Below are 24,874 nucleotides of genomic sequence, written 5' to 3'. Positions count from 1 at the left end.
AGTGCAAATAACATTAATGCACTGATATAATCTTCAACCAACGTGTACATGAATCAGTGTATCTGCAATAATAGGAATCATGAGTGTACATAGGTATGCCTGATATTTACACATCCTGCCCTTTTGTCTTATTTTAGTTTTTCAGATTGGCTCTTGTGTAATCCTGTTGTGTTAAATGGATGTTTATTGACACTAGTGTAATGGTGTGAAAAATGCACTAATTGTGTTAACAGCACATGTATGTGACTACATGTATTGTTTTGAGTGAGAACATATGACCCAAAATTGCAAAAACCACAATAAATCAAATAACTGGATTCAAGATCATGAGTAATTTGTGGCAAAAGAAAAAAGGAAAGCAAAATAGAAAACCATTTGTTATTCAAATCGATAATTACAGATCATCCATTCATATGAAACTAAGGGCTATGGTGGAGAATGTTTGAAATAGTAAAATAGTACTATATTGAACTTTCTGCAACATAGTGCTTAGTCTAGTTTCATATTAATGAATGAACTTCAATTGTTGATGGTACTCATATTGTGTGTTCTTTTTCTCTTATTTCTTTTATATGTTGTGTGATGAAATGTCCTGCCTGACTGTGTAGGTGGAGAGTAGGGTCGCCAAAGTGGCCAGGTGGCATCAAAAACAATGGGATGTTGGCACCAGGGGTGGCATCAGCAGAATACCAGGACTACCCCCACCATGTCATGCATGCAAGGAAGGAGTGTATTCCAGCTCCTTCATGAGAATTATGGAACAGCATTCTGTGATGATTCACTAGGGTCCATCGCTTTTCCCCAGAGGGGAGCCCTTCCCTATGATGCTAGGGAGGTGAGGTCACTACCCAATAGTTTTCCTAGGGGTGTTAATATGCAGGAGGACCTCATAGGGAGGCATTCCCCTCCTGGGGACAAGGATGTACACCTGGGGAAAAGCCTGCCTGACACCCTATCCCAAAAATCCTTACCCTGGTTGTCTCCTCCCTCCTCCCCAATTGACAGGAATACCAAGTATTATGCTAGAGCCACGACTGCCACAAGTGTTGAGAATACTGGGACGAGGAAGAGTAGAAGACACATGGGGATTAACAATATGCAGACTTCACTAAATACTGTGACAAAGTGGCCTTCGAGAGGCATGAAGATTGCCACTGAAGCATTGCAACCTAGAGTTGGCGTTACGCAAGGGCAGATTCAACTATATAAAATGGAAAGCAATGATGGACTAAGGGAGAGAGAACCCGGAAAGCAGCAGAACGCCAGCCAAGTCCAGAAGATTCAAACTGGGAGTCTTGGAGGCATGCCAAAGCTGTTCCTCAGAAGGGAAGAAAAGGAAGGCAAGACGTCACTGAAGGATCCGGTGAGCCAGCAGAGAGCTGACTCAAACCAAAAATGGAATAGTCATGGTGGGAGTGTGACCGCAGAAAGGTGGATTGTTTGGTGCAGAAACAACGCAGAGACCGCCAGCCGAAATCTGCTGCAGAGATGCAGAGAATGAAAGAACCACCAAACTAAGTGCCCCTAGCCCCAGGAAGAACCAGAATCGTAGCCCCAAGCAGAAGCATGTAACAGGAATTTCGGGAAGACCGTGTGGTGTCCGGCGTAGGTCCCAAGCAGTATCAAGCAAGAGTGCATTAGGAGTCACATTGGTGACAAAGAAAGTCATAGCAAGCAAGAGTATTTCAGAAGTAATTTCCTTTGACAGAGTAGTGACAAAAACATTCTTATCAAGCAAAAGTGTCTCAGGAGTAATCTCCTTCATCACAGTGGTGACAAGGAAAGTCGTAACAACAAGAATATCTTGGGTGTAATCTCCTTCATAACTGTGGTAACAAAGAAAGTCATAACAAGCAAGAGTGTCTCAGGAGTAATCTTCGTCACTGTGGTGACAAAAAAAGTGACAATAAGCAAGAGTGCATTACAAGTAAACTCCTTTGTCACAGGGGAGCCAAGGCTCCAAGAGTGAAGAAAGACTCAGGAATAATCTCAGATGTTACAGTGGTGAAACTCACAGAGAACTGGTGGAAGATAGATTGCCTGAAGAGGAAATTCAAAGGTTTGTGGCAAGAACTGAAAAGATGTTGTGAGTTTTATAGAAGGAATCACCAAATGTCAGTTTGAATAACTTTTCCATGTTGACCGGGAGAAGGGAGCCCTTCTCCTGGTCTTCAGCCTTTGGTAAATAAGGCCCTAAGGCGAGAGGCAAGAGACAGCTGTGGAAACTACACAAAAGTGGATCACTTCACCAGAAGAAGGGAGCCATTCTCCTGGTGGTGCTTGAAGCATTTGACTAAACATTGTTTATGCTGTTTTGTGGCAGGGACAGAGTAGTGGATTTGAGACAAAGGACGGTATATGTTTTACTTTTCACTGACATCCTGATGTAGTTTTCCCTAGATTGAGGCAGGAAAACCACTCTAGACCTAGGGAAAGATAAGTTTGTCTTTTTGTATGAATAAAAGTCTATAGCCCCAATCATGGCACCTCCTAGTAAGAGTCCTTACTCCACCTCATCGCAATTCTCAATGAGGCTGCAGTGCCGAAACTCTCTGCTCTCATAGCACAGGTGCAGAAACTGCTCCTGAATTTACAGAGAAATAGGGGGACTTGGTCTAGGCCGATACATCTCAGAGTCAATTAGCCACTTCCTATGTCAGAAACATAAAGAGAAAGTATGCGTTGGAAACCCCTATATGGCAGACGTAGTTCTGAAGCTGCGATCCAGACCTGAGAACTATGGCTCCCTATACAAAAGCAGCACACCTGAATTTAGTTTACCCAGAGAAAGGCTGGAAGGCAGCCCTAGGGTTTATCAGGCAGAGGGAGGACCACCTATGGGGAGGAACGGGCTAGTCCCAAGCCCCACATCAGGAATGTAAGCTATTCGAGTAGAGGAGGATGGCAGCCAATCCCCATCCCATCTGCCACACCTTAGTCCTATTTCACCAGAGGGAGACTGGAAGGAGGGGCCAAAGATTTATAAAACCCCAAAAGCTCAGACACTAGTTGGCAGAGGTAGGAGGAAGAGATCATTCAGTGCCTAACAAAGCTTTAAGGGTTTGGAATGGGAGATCTCCCCCCCATCTCTTGCTATAACTAGATGGGTTGCTGGTGCAGATCACAGAGCAGCTAACAGCTAACATTTATTTTTATGAAGTGTTAAGTGCTTCTGGTTTTTCTAAGAAGCCCTTTCCACTATCTACAATATATAATAAGAAAACATAACTTCCACATTACCAGACGAAAAATAATAAATAACATAGTATAATCTCAACAGATTCAATACATTCACAAAATACTACAATACAATAATAAAATAATATAATTACTATGACGGGTTCAGTTAAATATTACAATAAACCAACCCCTCTGTTTACATATGTAAAACAGGTCTAAAATACTACCAGCCCCCATCGAATGCTGTTCACTACAAATTTAATATTAAAAGTGCTCTCTTCCATACATGGTAGGCAGCCACAGTGATTACTAGAGCCTTGGCACAGTATATCAAACTCCAAAATTGGTCAGATAATAACCTATCAGGGTAAGAGACCAATTTTCCATATCCCTTCCGGTATTGTTCCTGTAAAGTAGGACATTCTAGTAAAATATGTCAACTAAGTTCAATCCTCTGACCACATAGGTGACACAGTCTCGCATCCCGATCCATGCCTTACCACGCACTTAAGTACTCAAAAGTAGGTAGAATGCCTAAGCGTAGATACAAGATAAAGCACCTCAAATGCAGGGTACAACATTTTACCAGGTATGTAAATGGTGTGTCTGGACAAAAGCCTTGGGTGACATATTCTGTATATCTTCTCCTCAGGCTTAATTTGGTAATATTCACAGCACGGTCCCACACCTTAGTTCTAGCCTTAAGCGACTGCGTGAACAGAGAAGCATTTTCTTGTCAATAAATCGCCAGGTCATGGGGCCTCATTACGACCCAGGCGTTGGACCATGGTGCTAATAGCAACATGGTCCATGCCGGTAACTTACCGACTCTGCCATGGCGGAATGGGGAATTACCACCCCATTCCGAGGTTGGCGGGGCGGTAATTCCCCATGCCGCCATGGCCCTTCCCCATTCCCATTTTTGCCCCATAGGGCTCAATGGGAATGGGGAAGGCGCTAATTACGGCACCGTAAATTACGGTGCCGTAATTAGCTCCTAGGTCCCTTTGCGGGTTGGTTTTTTAACGCCTGCTAAAAGCAGGCATTAAAGTGCAACCCGCAAGGGACCTCGTAATCAGGCGTTAAGGGTTTAACGGCGCCGACACCTTTTACGGTGCCGTTAACCCCTTAACGCCTGGGTTGTTATGAAGCCCATGGTGTTAAGATGTGTAGTTACTCAATGTTCAAATCACAGCAAAGTAAATTCAGGCAAGTACTTTCAACACACTTGACCAGTACACTTAGTAAAGTATTTGTCTCGTTCTGAGCCCCGTCTAGCTTAGCAAAATATTTGCAGAGGTAAATTATCCACTGGGCAGCAAGTGATGTCATCCCAAGCTCGCACCTCAGTGCTTCAACAGGTACAGCCCTATAGACACCCAAGATTGATCTTAATAGTTTGCCCTCCATCCAGTATAACCAGTTAACTAGACGGGAAGGTAGCAGTTCTGACCCATATATATGAAATGGCTAGGATAACACTAATCTTGTAGGTTTACAAGTAGCTGGCTACATTGTGTCCCTCTTTCCTAGTGATGAAACTCCTTACAAGCTCCTATTATGAAGAATGTATAAACTTATAAACTTGGTGAGAAATAAAGGTTTCATAGAATGTTAAAGTGGGTCAATATTTGAAAGGGGTTCCCAAGTACATATATGTATTCACCACTTCGAGGGATTCGCTATTTAGCTTCCAATTGAAGCACTTTAGATTCTTTGTCTGCTTGCCAAAAATCGTTATCTTTGTTTTTTTCAATGTATTTGCATACTGTTCTTGGAGGCATAGCTGGCGAGGGCTTCCAAAGAACGTTGGAGGCCGATAGGTGTCTGATCTAGTAAAATAGTATCACCCGCATATGCCATCCAAGAAACACTTTCATCCCCAATGTGAGGTGGAAAATTGTGGCAGGATTGTATAGCAATGGCCATATCTGCAACATACAGGTTGAAAAGCAAGGGTGCAAGAACTAATCCTGCTTTAATCCTCAATTCGTGATTATAGGTTGCATAATATGTTCACCCTTGTCGACCCGTACCACAACTGATGTGTTAGAATACAAAGACTCAATGAAGAATAATAGGGCTAGGTCAATGCCCAAACAGACACGTTTTTCCTTTAAGAGTGGCCTGGATACACAATCAAATGCGCTGGCATCATTTATTGCAAGGGCGCAGAAGTAAAGCTCTGACATAATGGTGGCATGTTTTTGAATATATACTTTTATTAATAATAAGAGAGTTGGGAAAATGCCTCTCTATCCCTAAAGCTAAAAGGAGTTTCCCTGCCTCAAAGGAAACTAATTAAGTTGTCAGGAAGTCAGAAACTAAAAGTCTGTCTCTGCCATGTCCAAAAACCTACTTTTGTGCCTAATACTAATAAAATAAGATAACTGTGCAAGGCTGGTCTTTTCTTAAAGTATATAGTGTTTGTTGTGCTTTCAAATAACAGAAGAGTTTGCAGTCTCACTGGTAATAAAGTGATGCAAAATAATGTTCCAAAATATGCGACTCCAGAGGCTAGGATTGTGTTCCTTTCTCTTAGTCTTATTCTTCTCTTAAGCTGCTGGATACCTCACAAGAAACTGTTGCTTGACTTCACAGTTCCTGTATCCTACAGCTTGGTGTGCTCCGCTACCAAGCGTAGGATTAATTTTTCTTATCAGGCTCAGGGTTCTTGACCCTCTTATCCTTAACCTCGGGTGGCTTTGACACAATCATAATATTCTTTTTATTTCCTCTGTTTTTCCTTCACACTCTAAAGCAGAGGTCTTCAAACTGTGTGGCGCGCCCCCCCGGGGGGGCGTGGCTGCATCCCGGGGGGGGGGGGGCAGGAGCCCAGCATGAAATGTAAAAAAAAAAGTGTTTTTTTTAGATTTGAGGAAATGGGATGGGGCAGCTCACATGGTCAGACTGGGCCATAAAACGGTCTTAGGCACCAATGAAAAAATGGCCAGCAGTTGCAAATGGATATTCAGTGTTTAGTCACAGACTGTTTGAATAGTACCCAAGGGGTTGTTTGTTGTTCAAATGTAAACAAATGGTGATATTTGAAGAATATTTATTCAGCAACAATGGTCAAAACTACTAGCTGCATAGTGAAGTAACTCCTCAAACAGGCCCACATTGGCCAAAAAAAGGGGCCCATTTTTACTGGCCTACACTAGCATTTTGCATTTTTGGTACGGTCATCGCCCTATTGCCCTATAGGCCAGTCCAAGCCTGTCGGTTCATCCATATTGGGTGAGGGGGCGTCCACCCACTGGCCACCTCATCCATTATGGAGGAGCCGAGGAGCCAGCCCGGTGAAACACTGAGCACTCTCTCAGCTGCTTTTTCCAACTCAGGGAGTGCTGCTGGGCTGGCTGAACTGTCAAAGGGAAACTGTTTGCCTTTGACAGTTCATTTCCCCAGCCGCACATGATCACTGAGCCATGCAACGCTGGGGGTGTTTTGCTTCGCCAGCCTTGCATAGCTCATTGGAAATGCTGGCTGGGACACTGCATGTATGTATGTGAGAGGGGGTGCTCCTGCGCCTCCTCGCATATACGGGCAGAGCAACCTGGAGCGCGGCAATTTGGCAACCATGCAAGGTACGTTTATGGCGATTTATTTTTTATTTAAATGTGTATGGATGTGTGTATGCTTGTGTTATGGGACTGTGGTGGGAGCAGGATGGGCGGCCGCACAGGGATAGTGGTGGGAGTAGGGTGGGGAGAGCCCAGGGTCTATACTGGGAGTAGGTTGCGGTGATGGCATGCAAAAGTTCATAGCGATTTCTACATACTGTCCATCTGGCACTTTTGGGGGGGCCCGGCCTGCCCAAACTTTGCTCAGGGGGGGCCCAGGCCAAAAAAAATTGAAGACCACTGCTCTAAAGGACCTCATCCATGTTTAATTGCTTGACATTTTTTCCTGATAGCCAGGAGGGACTCAATTGGATACAAGGCACGCTGCCCCTCATCATAAGAAAGGCCCCCATTTCCGTTGTGGAATGTGGAGTGATTCTGTAAGCATCCAATGACTCTTTGAGAGTATCCCTCCAGAATATGAATTTGCCACTGACAACTGAATCCTGCCCTACACAAAGCCATTCATGCGTTCAACAAGGCTGTTTGCCATGGGATGGTATAATGACATGCATATATGTTCTATTCCACGGTCTTTCAGAAACCTCTGCCTGATATCGAAGATAAATCGTGCACCATTATCTGTTACTATTTCTTTTGGGTCACCTTCTCTACTGAACACACTCTCCAAAAAGGGCACAATCTTTGTAGCAGTCACATTTCCTTCCATCACGCACCATTCTACCCATTTTGATGTGTAGTCCATGAGAACCACTATGTACAGCTTGTGGCTCTCTAAATCTTTGAAGGGACCAGTTATGTCCATTGCTAGTTTTTTCCACACTGACTCAGGAACTTGCACAGGTAGAAGAGCTGCTACATTTACTTTTATGGACTTGTCCTTTACAGCACAAGCTTGACACATCTTTACCAAATCCTCAGCCTCTCTCAAGTGTGCACTCTTTTTAAGAAATTGTGAGGAGCAACTCATCCCCTCATATGAAGAATGTGACTTCTTCGATTGATTTTTGTCTTTTTAACATTAAAAAGGTGCCCCTTTGAGTTAATGTTCTAACAGTCAGGCCTTCTTTCTCTACGTTTGGACTCAAATCATCATCTTGACATTATGGTCCTCATTACGAGTTTGGTGGTAGCCATGGAGCTATGACATATAGGGCCTCAACACGACCCCTGCGGAATGGGTTAACGGGTTCCGCTAATGGATGCGGACCTGTTAACACCATTCCGCACGATTACGAGGTCCCCTCGCGGGACACGGTAAGGACGAGCTATTAGCTCCATGGCTTCCGCCAAACCGGGCTCCTTTACTGGGTTCCCTGAATGGGGAATTACCGGGCCATTCCGAGTTCGGAGCGCCCGGTAATTCCTCCCTAAGGGAACCCGGGCCCGGACTTTCCCCATTCCCATTTGAGCCCCCAAAGGGCTCAATGGGAATGGGAGAGGGAGCTAACAATGGGCCCATTACAACCGGCCCGTTGTTAGCTCCCTGGTCCCCTCGCTGGACCCGGTAACGATGCCTGGCTTTGCCAGGCGTCCTTACCGTGTCCCGCGAGGGGACCTCGTAATCGTGCGGAATGGTGTTAACAGGTCCGCATCCATTAGCGGAACCCGTTAACCCATTCCGCAGGGGTCGTGTTGAGGCCCTATATGTCATCCACATACTGACAGCAATATGTAATGCATTACACTAGACTGGATTTTACTTAAAAGTGTTCTTCAACTGTGTTTTTGGTTGAAGGAGCCGAGTAAAAGGGCAATGCACCCCTTTAAATGTGAACATAGTGTATGTATACCTCAGTGGGTTTAAGACTATGAAAAAAGCCATTGGCAAGTCATGACAGGGTAGCCAGGTGTGAGGCAGAAAGAGGCCGACACAAGGGTATGGTTTAACAGAACAAGAGTTTTATTTAGACGACAACAAAGGAATAACAAGACACTTCTCCAGTCCTAGATCATAATGAAAAGAAAGAGTCTCTTACAGAATTCAAGCAAGGGGGGTGGGCCACCCACCTCTATTAGATTGTCCAATTAATGACCCCTTGTCTTTGTCTATAGTTTAAGTGTTTTTGAGGTTCCCAAACTCTTGTTGGTTGAGTACGCTCTGACATTCTGGGCTGTGAAAAGCCTAAAGCTCTTCCGCAGCACGTAAAGGTACTGGCTGAGTCTTCCCAGCACCGACTCCCCCAGGTTCTCGGGGTTTGGCCCAAGCTAACTTCCATGTGATGACCACTTCTCCTGCTCTAGGGTCCTGGACCTTGGGTCACCTCCCTGCTGACCACGTCTGTTGTACTCTCCGTAACTCCCGCTGAGATTGTGCCATCTTACACCTCCTCCTTCCACCTCTAGATTCTGCATTGGATGGACTGGGCTGGTCTGGACGAACCACCCTGCTCTTTCTAACTAGTAGTGGTACCTGTTCTACTCCCGTCTCCTCAGGGACAGTAGCTTTATCTCTCCATTTTCCTTTTCTATCTTTACCACGATGTTAAGGGCTTTATTCTCCTTTCTCCTCCTGGTCTGCTTTGCTCTTGATGATCTGATTCCTCTTCTCCAACCCCCCTTCTCCCTCCCTCTCTCTTTCTCTCTCTCTCTTTGCAGATGGTAGCACATTTTTCTCGATCCTCCTCCAAACTCCAAATCCAACGGTCACTTGCAGATGACACTGTTACTTCCTCTAACCTCCTTAAGACTCTCGATCCAACCTTCAACTCTCTCATCCTACTCTCCTCTCAGCACTCCTCTCTCTCATCACTCTCCACCAAACCTGCACATGTGTGGGGTTTTGTAGTATGCTATCTTTACATCGCATGGTAATTGTCACCTAGCAACGGCATCCCTGCCTGCTCACGAGGTTAGGAATGTTTAGGTGTGAAGGTGATTCCAGAGGAAGGGTCCTGCCCGACTGTGTAGGTGGAGAGTAGGGTCGCCAAAGTGGCCAGGTGGCACCAAAAACAATGGGATGTTGGCACCAGGGGTGGCATCAGCAGAATACCAGGACTACCCCCACCATGTCATGCATGCAAAGAAGGAGTGTATTCCAGCCCCTTCATGAGAATTATGGAACAGCATTCTGTGATGATTCACTAGGGTCCATCGCTTTTCCCCAGAGGGGAGCCCTTCCCTATGATGCTAGGGAGGTGAGGTCACTACCCAATAGTTTTCCTAGGTGTGTTAATATGCAGGAGGACCTCATAGGGAGGCATTCCCCTCCTGGGGACAAGGATGTACACCTGGAGAAAAGCCTGCCTGACACCCTATCCCAAAAAACCTTACCCTGGTTGTCTCCTCCCTCCTCCCCAATTGACAGGAATACCAAGTATTATGCTAGAGCCACGACTGCCACAAGTGTTGAGAATACTGGGACGAGGAAGTGTAGAAGACACATGGGGATTAACAATATGCAGACTTCACTAAATACTGTGACGAAGTGGCCTTTGAGAGGCATGAAGATTGCCACTGAAGCATTGAAACCTAGAGTTGGCGTTACGCAAGGGCGGAGTCAACTACATAAAGTGGAAAGCAATGATGGACAAAGGGAGAAAGAACCCAGAAAGCAGCAGAACGCCAGCCAAGTCCAGGAGATTCAAACTGGGAGTCTTGGAGGCACGCCAAAACTGTCCCTCTGAAGGGAAGAAAAGGAAGGCAAGACGTCACTGAAGGATCCGGTGAGCCAGCAGGGAGCTGACTCAAACCAAAAATGGAATAGTCATGGTGGGAGTGTGACTGCAGAAAGGTGGATTGTTTGGTACAGAAAAAACACAGAGACCGCCAGCCCAAATCTGCTGCAGAGATGCAGAGAATGCAAGAACCACCAAACTAAGTGCCCCTAGCCCCAGGAAGAACAAGAATCGTATCCCCAAGCAGAAGCATGTAACAGGAATTTCGGGAAGACAGCGTGGTGTCCGGTGTAGGTCCCAAGCAGTGTCAAGCAAGAGTGCATTAAGAGTCACATTGGTGACAAAGAAAGTCATAGCAAGCAAGAGTATTTCAGAAGTAATTTCCTTTGACAGAGTAGTGACAAACACATTCTTATCAAGCAAAAGTGTCTCAGGAGTAATCTCCTTCATCATAGTGGTGACAAGGAAAGTCGTAACAACAAGAATATCTTCGGAGTAATCTCCTTCATAACTGTGGTAACAAAGAAAGTCATAACAAGCAAGAGTGTCTCAGGAGTAATCTTCCTCACTGTGGTGACAAAGAAAGTGAGAACAAGCAAGAGTGCATTACAAGTAAACTCCTTTGTCACAGGGGAGCCATAGAAGGCTCCAAGAGTGAAGAAAGACTCAGGAATAATCTCCGATGTTACAGTGGTGAAACTCACAGAGAACTGGTGGAAGATGGATTGCCTCAAGAGGAAATTCAAAGGTTTGTGGCAAGAACTGAAAAGATGTTGTGAGTTTTATAGAAGGAATCACCAAATGTCAGTTTGAAGAACTTTTCCATGTTGACCGGGAGAGGGGAGTCATTCTCCTGGTCTTCAGACTTTGGTAAATAAGGCCCTAAGGCAAGAGGCAAGGGACAGCTGTGGAAACTACACAAAAGTGGATCACTTCACCAGAAGAAGGGAACCATTCTCCTGGTGGTGCTTGAAGCATTTGACTAAACATTGTTTATGCTGTTTTGTGGCAGGGACAGAGTAGTGGATTTGAGACAGAGGACGGTATATGTTTTACTTTTCACTGACATCCTGATGTAGTTTTCCCTAGGTTGAGGCAGGGAAACCACTCTAGACCTAGGGAAAGATAAGTGTGTCTTTTTGTATGAATAAAAGTCTACAGCCCCAATCATGGCACCTCCTAGTAAGAGTCCTTACTCCACCTCATCGCAATTCTCAATGAGGCTGCAGTGCCTAAACTCTCGGCTCTCATAGCACAGGTGCAGAAACTGCTCCTGAATTTACAGAGAAATAGGGGGACTTGGTCTAGGCCGATACATCTCAGAGTCAATTAGCCACTTCCTATGTCAGAAGCATAAAGAGAAAGTATGCGTTGGAAACCCCTATATGGCAGACATAGTTCTGAAGCTGCGATCCAGACCTGAGAACTATGGCTCCCTATACAAAAGCAGCACACCTGAATTTAGTTTACCCAGAGAAAGGCTGGAAGGCAGGCCTAGGGTTTATCAGGCAGAGGGAGGACCACCCATGGGGAGGAACGGGCTAGTCCCAGGCCCCACATCAGGAATGTAAGCTATTCCCAGTAGAGGAGGATGGCAGCCAATCCCCATCCCATCTGCCACACCTTAGTCCTATTTCACCAGAGGGAGACTGGAAGGAGGGGCGAAAGATTTATAAAACCCCAAAAGCTCAGACACTAGTTGGCAGAGGTAGGAGGAAGAGATCATTCAGTGCCTAACAAAGCTTTAAGGGTTTGGAATGGGAGATCCCCCCCCCATCTCTTGCTATAACTAGATGGGTTGCTCGTGCAGATCAAAGAGCAGCTAACATTTATTTTTATGAAGTGTTAAGTGCTTCTGGTTTTTCTAAGAAGCCCTTTCCACTATCTACAATATACAATAAGAAAACATAAATTCCACATTACCAGAAGAAAAATAATAAACAACATAGTATAATCTCAACAGATTCAATACATTCACAAAATACTACAATACAATAATAAAATAATATAATTACTATGACGGGTTCAGTTAAATATTACAATAAACCAACCTCTCTGTTTACATATGTAAAACAGGTCTAAAATACTACCAGCCCCCATCAAATGCTGTTCACTACAAATTTAATTTTAAAAGTGCTCTCTTCCATACATGGTAGGCAGCCACAGTGATTACCAGAGCCTTGGCACAGTATATCAAACTCCAAAATTGGTCAGATAATAACCTATCAGGGTAAGAGACCAATTTTCCATATCCCTTCCGGTATTGTTCCTGTAAAGTAGGACATTCTAGTAAAATATGTCGAATAAGTTCAATCCTCTGACCACATAGGTGACACAGTCTCGCATCCCGATCCATGCCTTGTCAGGCACTTAAGTACTCAAAAGTAGGTATAATGCCTAAGCGTAGATACAAGATAAAGCACCTCAAAGGCAGGGTACAACATTTTACCAGGTATGTAAATGGCGTGTCTGGACAAAAGCCTTGGGTGACATATTCTGTATAACCTCTCCTCAGGCTTAATTTGGTAATATTCATTGCACGGTCCCACACCTTAGTGCTAGCCTTAAGCGACTGCGTGAACAGAGAAGCATTTCCTTGTCAATAAATCGCCAGGTCATGGTGTTAAGATGTGTAGTTACTCAATATTCAAATCACAGCAAAGTAAATTCAGGCAAGTACTTTCAACACACTTGACCAGTACACTTAGTAAAGTATTTGTCTCGTTCTGAGCTCCGCCTAGCTTAGCAAAATATTTGCAGAGGTAAATTATCCACTGGGCAGCAAGTGATGTCATCCCAAGCTCGCACCTCAGTGCTTCAACAGGTACAGCCCTATAGACACCCAAGATTGATCTTAATAGTTTGCCCTCCATCCAGAATAACCAGTTAACTAGGCGGGAAGGTAGCAGTTCTGACCCATATATATATTAAGTGGCAAGGATAACACTACTCTTGTAGGTTTACAAGTAGCTGGCTACATTGGGCCTCATTCCGAGTCGGGTGGTAAGGGTTAACGGTCACCGGTAACGAGACCGGTGCCGTTAAACCCTTACCGCCCTATTCCGAGTTCCCTTTGCGGGTTGGAACTTAACACCTGCTTTTTGCAGGCGTTAAAAAACCAACCTGCAAAGGGACCTTGGAGCTAATTACGGCACCGTAATTTACGGTGCCGTAATTAGCACCTTCCCCATTCCCATTGAGCCCTATGGGGCAAAAATGGGAATGGGGAAGGGCCCATGGTGAATGGGGAATTACCGACCCCGCCAACCTTGGAATGGGGCGGTAATTCCGCCATTCAACATGGCGGAGTCGGAGAGATAACGGCGTCAACCAAGGCGCTAATAGCGCCTTGGTTAACGCCAGGGTCGGAATGAGGCCCATTGTGTCCCTCTTTCCTAGTGATGAAACTCCTTACAAGCTCCTATTATGAAGAATGTATAAACTTATAAACTTTGTGAGAAATAAAGGTTTCATAGAATGTTAAAGTGGGACAATATTTGATAGGGGTTCCCAAGTACATATATGTATTCACCACTTCGAGGGATTCGCTATTTAGCTTCCAATTGAAGCACTTTAGATTCTTTGTCTGCTTACCAAAAATCGTTATCTTTGTTTTTTTCAATGTATTTGCATACTGTTCTTGGAGGCATAGCTGGCGAGGGCTTCCAAAGAACGTTGGAGGCCGATTGGTGTCTGATCTAGTAAAATAGTATCACCCGCATATGCCATCCAAGAAACACTTTCATCCCCAATGTGAGGTGGAAAATTGTGGCAGGATTGTATAGCAATGGCCATATCTGCAACATACAGGTTGAAAAGCAAGGGTGCAAGAACTAATCCTGCTTTAATCCTCAATTCGTGATTATAGGTTGCATAATATGTTCATCCTTGTCGACCCATACCACAACTGATGTGTTGGAATACAAAGACTCAATGAAGAATAATAGGGCTAGGTCAATACCCAAACAGACACGTTTTTCCTTTAAGAGTGGCCTGGATACACAATCAAATGCGCTGGCATAATTTATTGCAAGGGCGCAGAAGTAAAGCTCTGACATAATGGTGGCATGTTTTTGAATATATACTTTTATTAATAATAAGAGAGTTGGGAAAATGCCTCTCTATCCCTAAAGCTAAAAGGAGTTTCCCTGCCTCAAAGGAAACTAATTAAGTTGTCAGGAAGTCAGAAACTAAAAGTATGTCTCTGCCATGTCCAAATACCTACTTTTGTGCCTAATACTAATAAAATAAGATAACTGTGCAAGGCTGGTCTTTTCTTAAAGTATATAGTGTTTGTTGTGCTTTCAAATAACAGAAGAGTTTGCAGTCTCACTGGTAATAAAGTGATGCAAAATAATGTTCCAAAATATGCGACTCCAGAGGCTAGGATTGTGTTCCTTTCTCTTAGTCTTATTCTTCTCTTAAGCTGCTGGATACCTCACAAGAAACTGTTGCTTGACTTCACAGTTCCTGTATCCTACAGCTTGGTGTGCTCCGCTACCAAGCGTAGGATTAATTTTTCTTATCAGGCTCAGGGTTCTTGACCCTCTTATCCTTAACCTCGGGTGGCTTTGACACAATCATAATATTCTTTTTATTTCCTCTGTTTTTCCTTCACACTCTAAAGCAGAGGTCTTCAAACTGTGGGGCGCGCCCCCCCGGGGGGGCGTGGCTGCATCCCGGGGGGGGGGGGGGGCAGGAGCCCAGCATGAAATGTAAAAAAAAAAGTGTTTTTTTTAGATTTGAGGAAATGGGATGGGGCAGCTCACATGGTCAGTCTGGGCCATAAACGGTCTTTGGCACCAATGAAAAAATGGCCAGCAGTTGCAAATGGATATTCAGTGTTTAGTCACAGACTGTTTCAATAGTACCCAAGGGGTTGTTTTTTGTTCAAATGTAAACAAATGGTGATATTTAAAGAATATTTATTCTGCAACAATGGTGAAAACTACTAGCTGCATAGTGAAGTAACTCCTCAAACAGGCCCACATTGGCCAAAAAAGGGGCCCATTTTTACTGGCCTACACTAGCATTTTGCATTTTTGGTACGGTCATCGCCCTATTGCCCTATAGGCCAGTCCAAGCCTGTCGGTTCATCCATATTGGGTGAGGGGGCGTCCACCCACTGGCCACCTCATCCATTATGGAGGAGCCGAGGAGCCAGCCCGGTGAAACACTGAGCACTCTCTCAGCTGCTTTTTCCAACTCAGGGAGTGCTGCTGGGCTGGCTGAACTGTCAAAGGGAAACTGTTTGCCTTTGACAGTTCATTTCCCCAGCCGCACATGATCACTGAGCCATGCAACGCTGGGGGTGTTTTGCTTCGCCAGCCTTGCATAGTTCATTGGAAATGCTGGCTGGGACACTGCATGTATGTATGTGTGAGGGGGTGCTCCTATGCCTCTTCGCATATACGGACAGAGCAACCTGGAGCGCAGCATTTTAGCAACCATGCAAGGTACGTTTATGGCAATTTATTTTTTATTTAAATGTGTATGGATGTTTGTATGCTTGTGTTATGGGACTGTGGTGGGAGCAGGATGGGCGGCCGCACAGGGATAGTGGTGGGAGTAGGGTGGGGAGAGCCCAGGGTCTATACTGGGAGTAGGTTGCGGTGATGGCATGCAAAAGTTCATAGCGATTTCTACATACTGTCCATCTGGAACTTTTGGGGGGGCCCGGCCTGCCCAAACTTTGCTCAGAGGGGGCCCAGGCCAAAAAAGTTTGAAGACCACTGCTCTATAGGATCTCATCCATGTTTAATTGCTTGACATTTTTTCCTGATAGCCAGGAGGGGCTCATTTGGATACAAGGCACACTGCCCCTCATCATAAGAAAGGCCTCCATTTCCGTTGTGGAATGTGGAGTGATTCTGTAAGCATCCAATGACTCTTTGAGAGTATCCCTCCAGAATATGAATTTACCACTGACAACTGAATCATCCCCTACACAAAGCCATTCATGCGTTCAACAAGGCTGTTTGGCATGGGATGGTATAATGACATGCATATATGTTCTATTCCACGGTCTTTCAGAAACCTCTGCCTGATATCGAAGATAAATTGTGCACTATTATCTGTTACTATTTCGTTTGGGTCACCTTCTCTACTGAACACACTCTCCAAAAAGGGCACAATCTTTGTAGCAGTCACATTTCCTTCCATCACGCACCATTCTACCCATTTTGATGTGTAGTCCATGAGAACCACTATGTACAGCTTGTGGCTCTCTAAATCTTTGAAGGGACCAGTTATGTCCATTGCTAGTTTTTTCCACACTGACTCAGGAACTTGCACAGGTAGAAGAGCTGCTACATTTACTTTTATGGACTTGTCATTTACAGCACAAGCTTGACACATCTTTACCAAATCCTCAGCCTCTCTCAACATCCCAGGCCACCAGTAGGTTTTCCTCGGCCGTCTCTTTGTAAAATCTCTTACTAAATGACCCTCATGGTCCAAATCAAGAATTCTGTTTCTCAAGGATTTTGGGGGAATTATTCGGTCCCCTCTCAAAGCCCTTTCTGCATTCTCAGATATCTCATTACGAACTTGGTCAAACTCAGGAAGAGAGTTTTCCACGGTTTTCCACCCTTTGCAAATAGCTCTCCTAAGTAGGCACTGTTCAGGATCCCCCACTGATTCTCTGACCTATTCTTCTTTCAGTATTTAAGGTAAAATGTGCACAATGATCTTCTCTTTCACTTCGTCTGACGCTCTCTCATCCATATTCTTTGTCCATTGTAGCCTGGAGAAACAGTCAGAAACATTTTGCTTCCCAGGAGTTTTCCATCCTCTGGCGTTGTACTGCATAATCTCCAGCATCCACCTTTTGGAGCTCATAATGTGAATGAGGGGTTTGTGATCAATTTTAATTATCATCAGTAGACCCCAGATGAGAGTTCTGAAATTTTCCAAAGCCCATTTCACACCCAAAGCCTCCTTCTCTTTGGTGGAATAATTCAGTTCTGCTTTTATCAACAATCGAGAGGCGAAGCAAATAGTCACTTCCCTCCCTTCCTGTATCTGTTCCAGAACACCTCCCAAGCCTGCATTGCTGGCATCCACAGTGATTATGCGTGTGGCTGTGATACTGAACATTGTGAGAGTCGGTGCCTTACTGACGTCCATTCTTATGTCTTCCCATTCCTTCTGGCAGGAATCTCTCCATTCAAATCTGGCACATTTCTTCCTAAATTCTCCCATATTTTTGGTTTTATCTGAGAAATTGGAGACGAATTTGGAGTAATACTCTGCTAGTCCCAGAAAGGACCTAAATTGATAATTGTTCGTAGGATTAGGCATGTTTGTTATTGTTTCTACAAGTCTCTCTGTGGTCTGATCCCTTCACTGTTGATCATATGGCTGGGGTAAGTCACCTCTTTCACTTTGATTTTACACTTAAATAATTTTAAGGTGAGCCCCTTGTCCTTGATCACTTGTAACACCCCTAGGAGTTTTGCATTATGCTCTTCCTCTGTGTGCAACACTATCAAGATGTCATCCTGGAAATAATAAACTCCCTCCATGCCACCAAACAGTTGTTGCATCAGTCTCTGGAAGACTGCCGCAGCTGATGCAACCTGAAAGGCATGCGTTTATATCTAAACACTCCCAGGGGCGTGACGAAGGATGTTAAGTGTTTCGAGTCATCGTATAAAACCATCTGATGATACGCTGATGACAAATATAATGTTGTAAAGAATTTTGGTGGTCTCATTGTAGTTAATAACTCAGTGATATTCGGAAGAGGGTGTCGATCTACCCAAATATTGGCGTTGATGTCCCTGAGATCGACACACATGCAAATCGGTTTTATAATATCCTGTTTGCACAATTTTGTGAGTTCTACCTCTAGTGCCGTCTTGGTGCCAATGGTGATGTTTCTCACCTTATGTACTATTGTTTTTGCTCCCCTTTTTAGCACAATCTGGTGTCTGAATCCCCTATGCTTCCCAATGTCGTTGTTAAACACCTTGGGGAAACGCACCACCAACCCTTTTTGGAAGAGAATTCTTGACCTGTGACACATAGAACTGGTTTGTCTTCTCCTGGGTGTATTTTGAGTTGCAAAGCAGCCCGCTCATCCCAACCCATGACAGATGATCCCTTCTGGGCAACATACAGCTTACAAAACGTGTCTCTGTCTCCAAACTTGAGATGGACCCACTTGAAATCTAATAAGTCAATGGGACACCGACTGTATCCTCTGGCTCTTACGTGGGATGGTTTCAACTCGCACAAGGATTTAACTAATTCTTTTTGGTACGTGAGGACATCTACCATGGTGTAGGGTGAACCGGTATCCACCATCACTTTCAGTGGTCTATTGTCCACTTCTACATTCTTCCAAGGTCCCTTTTTCCTAAATGCGTTTAGCGATAGAATGCCTATTGGACCTTCCCCCTCTGGGTATGTGATGGTGAGGACGGTGCTGGGTCCTCCAATTTCATCTAAGGCCTTTATAGTGCGTCTCCCTTTGGCATTAGCATTTCTGCACACTCTCCTATAATGTCTGATGACACCATATTTGTAGCATTCTGCATTCACAGCAGGGCATTCTCTTTCATTGTTGTAATGCCTGGTACGTCTGCGCCTGTAACACGCTGATTGAGGCTGTGTACCCGCACCATGTGTGCCCTCTGGCTTGTTGTCAGGATTCATCATGCACCTTGTCTCATGAATGGAAGTTCTCCTCACTAGTGCAACGGCCACATCATCTCTGTCACTGTCGACCTCCTCTATCTTCTTTACTTCCCAAGTACTAGACTCATGTTGCACAGCTTTCAGGCATTTCTTTCCTAGCTCAATTGTCCTTGCTAGATCGATAGCCTGCTCCAAGGGTCTTTCGCTTGCCACAATCTTTGTTGAATCTGTAGATCTGTGGTATGTAGGAAAAACTGGTCTCTGATATATTCATCAGCAACAAAGGTGAACTTGCAGGACGCAATGAGGCCTCTCAGTGCAGCAATGTAGTTCTCTACAGATTCCCTTTGGTTTTGTTTCCTTTAAAAGAAGTAAAATCTTTCGAGCACCACATTAGTCTTATTTCCGAAGTATTTTTCTAACTTTGCCTGTGCTCTTCATATTTCCTCATCGCCCCCGAGGGGCCAGGGTCTCCTGCCCCGTCGGAAGACAAAGTTTCATGAAGAGTGGGAAATAGCCTTAGTGCCTCCGCATCTACACAGTTCAATAGCGATGCTTCCTTTAAATCATCACTGAACTTGCTCCCACATATGGCATGTAAATATACTTGGAATGAATCCACCCACTGCTCCCATGGCATGGGGGTTCTCCAGGGGAGGCAAGGAATTCACAGGGGAAGGTATGCTTTGCATGGTGTTGGTATGTGATTTTTCATGGCCATTAGTACTATTTCTGGGACTGAACACTTCAGCAGTGTGGCATACGGCTATTTGCAGGCTGTACTGTACCTTTCTGTAAAGTCTCATACTGCAATCACTGTCCCCAATGATTGAACAATGCGTGCTCTGTCCCTCTGAGAGATACACAATCTCTGTGCTTTCAAAGTGTTAGTTGCCTTGGAGATGGTTGGCAAGCAATATGACTCCCGCGTAGAGGGACGTTCAGAGGTCCCTTCCCCTAACTTGAGGATGCTCCTGCTAGCTTGCGCTCGGTCCGCCTACCAAGTAAAGCTCACGTGGGGAACCAAATTGAGGGGGTGGGGAGCAGCGCCGCTCTCATCCCGCGCTGCTCTGCTGGGGTACACCGGCTGGGCACAGAAGAGGCACCCCAACTAGTGGGGAGCAGCTCTACGGGGGTCTTCCTCCTACCGCCATTCTGCTGGTGGGTTCTCTGGGCAGCCCCTCATTGCCAATTGTGGTAGCAAGGGTGGCCAGGGGACGTGGGTATGGAGGTTTATTAACACAGAAGACCCGGGGAGCACCAGGTAGCAGTACACTCTTCAGCCACAGCTCAACGGTCTCACTTTGTGGCGTTCCAGAACCCGTGGGCTCCAAACTCCAGAGTCATACCGAATGTATAATGAGACACCATAACAACCTACATGGATCACATTATATTTGGTCTAGGTCATGCCTTATGCAAAGAACTTCAAATCAGCCCCATATCTTATAAGCCAGTGTGTTCATGTAAGTGACACGTTTTTTTTTCTGTCAAGCCCTCTTGTTGTCCCACAAACATAGTGAAATTGGCTAAGAGTCATGTATATGTATCTTTATAAGATGTAGCCCAACACATTTTTGTTGGCCTCCCTCTAGTCATCAGAAAGTGAGATTTTTAATATAGATGTATTTGTAAACACTACGCTCTATCTTAAAGACTCACGTTGGGCAACATCTGACATGTTTTCATTATACCATCCTTACCAGAGCCAACCTCCACCCCAAAGGCAGTTTAGAAGACCAACTGCTGGCTGTGACAGGTTTAGCATCAGGGAGTAGTGCCTGTACCTTAGACAGCACTTCAGAAAGAGCAGATTACGAACTATATACTCAAGCAAGCAAAACCTCTGCTCTTGGGCACCTGAAAGGTTTACTATAATCAACAATAATACTGTGGCACTACCATTAGAATTTAGGAGAATTTACCCTTTCGTACATTGTCAATCTTAAACTCTTACTACACAGTTTACATAATAGCACCAAGGATGTATAGTGCTAATACAACGTCTCTAGAACTCATAAAACGTATGAACGTAAAAGATAATCACACACATTTAGTTGGCATAATGTAAATGTAACATATCAGCATTGGAAAAAATAAAGTAAAGCTATAAACAGCGCCCATTACAAATTAGAGGACACAGGAATTGCATCACAACAACTGCTACTCTCTATCAACTTCTGAAGCCAGTCATCAATATGAGAAGTCATCAAAAACAGCACACAGTTAATTTGAACTTGTATTAGTTTCATTTAAAAAATAAGCCCTGTATCAAAAATAATGGCTGACTCAAGAAGTCTGCCAGTGCCAGAAAAGGTACAATAGGGAGCAAGGTTTTACAATTTTCTCTGCTCAAACTTCTACAACAACTCAGCTCAGCGGTGAAACAACAGCCTTGAGAATCACTGTTCCAAAAAAGAAAAAAGACAAAACGCATACCAGGCAATCAAAGCATCTACCTTCTGCTGCTCAAAGTGGTACTTCCAGATCTACCCAGCCTGCGGTGTCACCTCTCTATTTGCTTAGATCCTCCTCCTTAATATATATCTCTTATGTTACCATCTATAGGGTTGCCACATGGCCACCAAAGGCATTCTCCTGCGAGATTTCATCACACAATCTTGCAGGTGCGTCTCTGATTTGAGACATTCTAGGCCTTGTTCTGACTAAGAATCTTTAGTCTAAGATGGCAGCATGGCAATTTGTTTAGTGGCCATCTTGAAGAACTGGAGTTTATTCAAGATAGTAGCTGACAAAACTGTGCAGCAGCCATTTTAAGGTTACATAAGTTCATACTGTATTCAAACAAGATGCATTTGAGCAACTTGTTCAGTGGCCATGATAGAATTCCAGGTGCAGGGTCACGATAGGGCATTTCATTGTTCCTAGAGTTTATCACAGTTCATTTGATTTGGGAGCTACACCAAGCCACTAAAATATATCATACATTCTCCCTACAGATTGTATCATAAAGTTAAGAAATAACTGCAAATAAATAACTAAAATGCCAAACGTGCATATAAATAAAACAATCCTAAAATGTGAATATAAAAGCAAACATTGAGTAACACATGTGTTTGTTATATAGTCCAACGAAAGCATTACATTTTAAATATGTGAAAAGACAAAGCATGCTGTTAATGGGATTGTTCAATGACACAGTGTACTAACAATATATCAACACTCGATAAGAATCGGTGTGTCAAATGAAGGCGATGTCAAATTAAAATGGATTGCAGTAATGGAACATAATGGAACGTGTTTAAAAAACCCATCCATTTCTGAAAACAAATTTTGATTTTCAGATGTGATGTGCAAAATGTTCTAAATGATTTTCAGCATGTCATTTCAAAAATATGTGACAGTAGGCTGTGGGCTATGCAGGGTAGGTAGGCTTCTTGGTATGCATACTGTGTCCTAAAAGGGACACACAAAATGCATTCTATACACTGCTGCAAAGAAAGGTATTATACAGCTGCAAAGGAATGGGGCTCAGAGAGTCCTTCTTGCGGTTTCTCACAGTGCTGCTTGCCTCACTCCTCCTGTTACACTGGTAGCTGTGTCAGTGGTTTGCTTTTATCCGATACTGGTCTAACTTTCCTCTGGATGCAGAACCACACTCTACACTAGGGTTGTCCAACTCCAAGCCTCGAGGGCCAGAAACAGGTCATATTTTCAGGATACCCCTCATTTATATTCATGAGATAAATTTGCATGTCATGATCCAACATTTATGCACATTTATCTCATGAACATTAATGAGGGATATCCTGTAAACCTGATAGGTTTGCGGCCCTCGAGTCCTGGAGTTGGACAACCCTGCTCTACACACTTTTCTCCTTCTGTCATGCACCTCCTTCCTCCTTATTACACCCAACTCACTTCATTGGGCTGCAGTTTCATCCACACAAAACGGCTTTCACTTAATTGTATACCTGAACTTGAGATTCAATTTTGGATTAATTATGGTGGAGCCGCTCTAATCCAGCTTCCAAAGGTATAAAAATGCTAATGATTTGATGTATTTCATCCACTTTCTTTTTTTTTCATAGGAGGAAATTCTCCATGACCAGGAGAAGCTGCGAGAGGAACAGCAAGGCATTGAAAAGCGTAATCAGCAATTGCTTTTAATTATGCAGCAGTTTAAGGGGATGTGAACATAAAAGGTCTAGACTAGTAAGTGAGACTCAATCCAGGATCACGAAGATGAAGTCTCAACATACCCAAATCCTATGGCTGAAGAATTGTATTGCTTCATATACTGGGAATATTTGGAAATCATGGAATTATTTTATGCTGTTTTACATTCTGGTTATAAACTTTAGCATCAATGTTTTTTTGTAAACTGAGAACCAAAATTGTTTGTTGTGATGTAATGATGAATCTATGGGCCTCATTCTGAGTTGGGAGGTAAGGGTTAACGGTCACCGGTAATGGTGCCGGTGCCGGTAAACCCTTACCGCCCTATTCCGAGATCCCTTGGTCTGACCAGCCATTCTCTGCGGGCCCCGTTATTAGCACCTTCCCCATTCCCATTGAGCCATATAGGGGCACAAATGGGAATGGGTAATGGTATACTGAATGGGGATTTACCAGGTACTCCAAGGTCGGAATGACCCGGTAAGTCCCCATTCAGCCAGACCAGACCCGGACCCGGGTTTGGAGGCAGCCATGGCGCTCAAAGCGCTATGGCTGCTTCCAAACTCGTAATGACCCCCTATGTGTCTGATGAATTTATCTCTAGCAAAAATGGAACCAGATAAAGACATTTTGATGGAATACAATGTTCATGTATATGATAAACATGACTTCATGAAATTAAAGTTAACAAAAATAAATACTAACAAAGTGTCAGTATCCTTCTAAACAGGGGGGAACCTACCATCAACCCACACTCCCTTCTGCCAAATTTCCCACACCCCCAACTTAACAAGTTTTGTTTAACTTCATCATACCATCCACACCCAAACCTTTACCGTTCCCAAAATCCCCCCTCACCCCAAATTGCACACGCCTGCGTATTGAAAGGACACAAAAATGTATTTTCAATGTCCATCAGCTAGGCACGCTTCTTTCTATGTGACTGCATGGCAGACAACTGACATAAACTGTATTCAAAATATTTACAAATGTATGTGTCCACACAATTGTTAATACATAACCAAATCGATTTTTTTAGACATTGTAAAAATGTTACTATATTTTTGACAGTTTTTGTTTTGTTCTTTGGGGTTTGGGAGTTTGAACAAAATGTATCTAGCAGTAAAGTATGTATACAGTAGCTAAAGACATTTTATTTACAGGGCATTAAGGGGGCTATCCATAAAAAGAAAAGTCTACAACTATTGGAAATGCTAACATTAAGGTTATTAAACTCTGTTCAAATTAACTGTTACCCAAATATGAAGAAAGCCCATCCTGCTTGAACCCAAAAACTAGCTCACTTTACCATTGATGCCAGTTGCCAATTATTGAAATGCATATTGTGAAGCAGCATATCAATGTATCGACATGTGTATGCAGTTATGTATTGTGAAGAACCAGGAATGAGACACAGACACAGAGGACTCATGGTGGTTACTATACATGTATATTTCAATAATAAAAGGGTTGGGAGAAGCCTCACTGTCCCTACTCTAGGAGTTATTTCGCTACCTCAACCAATACTAAGGGTCTGTACGGTGTGAAGATGTCCAAAGCAAAAATGTCCTGTGTCCGAAATCCTATCCTAGCCCTCACATTCTAGAGACTAACTTTAGGGGGTGAAGGATATGTCAAAGATCTGGAAGGTGCACAAACTGTTCAAGTTCAACAAAAAGGTATAATTCCAACCAAAGCAGATAATGT

The 24,874-nt window shown here is 43.9% G+C and overlaps 1 protein-coding gene across 1 annotated transcript in view; it reads left to right on the top strand.

The window, feature by feature from the left end:
- LOC138510182 (kelch domain-containing protein 3-like) overlaps positions 1-24,659 on the top strand; it is a 1,131,537-nt gene extending 1,106,878 nt beyond the window's left edge. Inside the window, exon 19 of the mRNA XM_069625668.1 lies at positions 23,080-24,659. Coding sequence (XP_069481769.1) covers positions 23,080-23,184 — 105 coding nt within the window. The 3' untranslated portion in view covers positions 23,185-24,659. The remainder of the gene's footprint in view (positions 1-23,079) is intronic.
- Positions 24,660-24,874: the final 215 nt, after the last annotated feature.

This window comes from Ambystoma mexicanum, chromosome 6p, assembly GCF_040938575.1.
Source record: "Ambystoma mexicanum isolate Mex_15411 chromosome 6p, UKY_AmexF1_1, whole genome shotgun sequence".
Classification (NCBI taxonomy): Eukaryota; Metazoa; Chordata; class Amphibia; order Caudata; family Ambystomatidae; genus Ambystoma; species Ambystoma mexicanum.
Note: the sequence above shows the minus strand (reverse complement) of the source record. Positions and strands in the feature narration are given on the sequence as shown.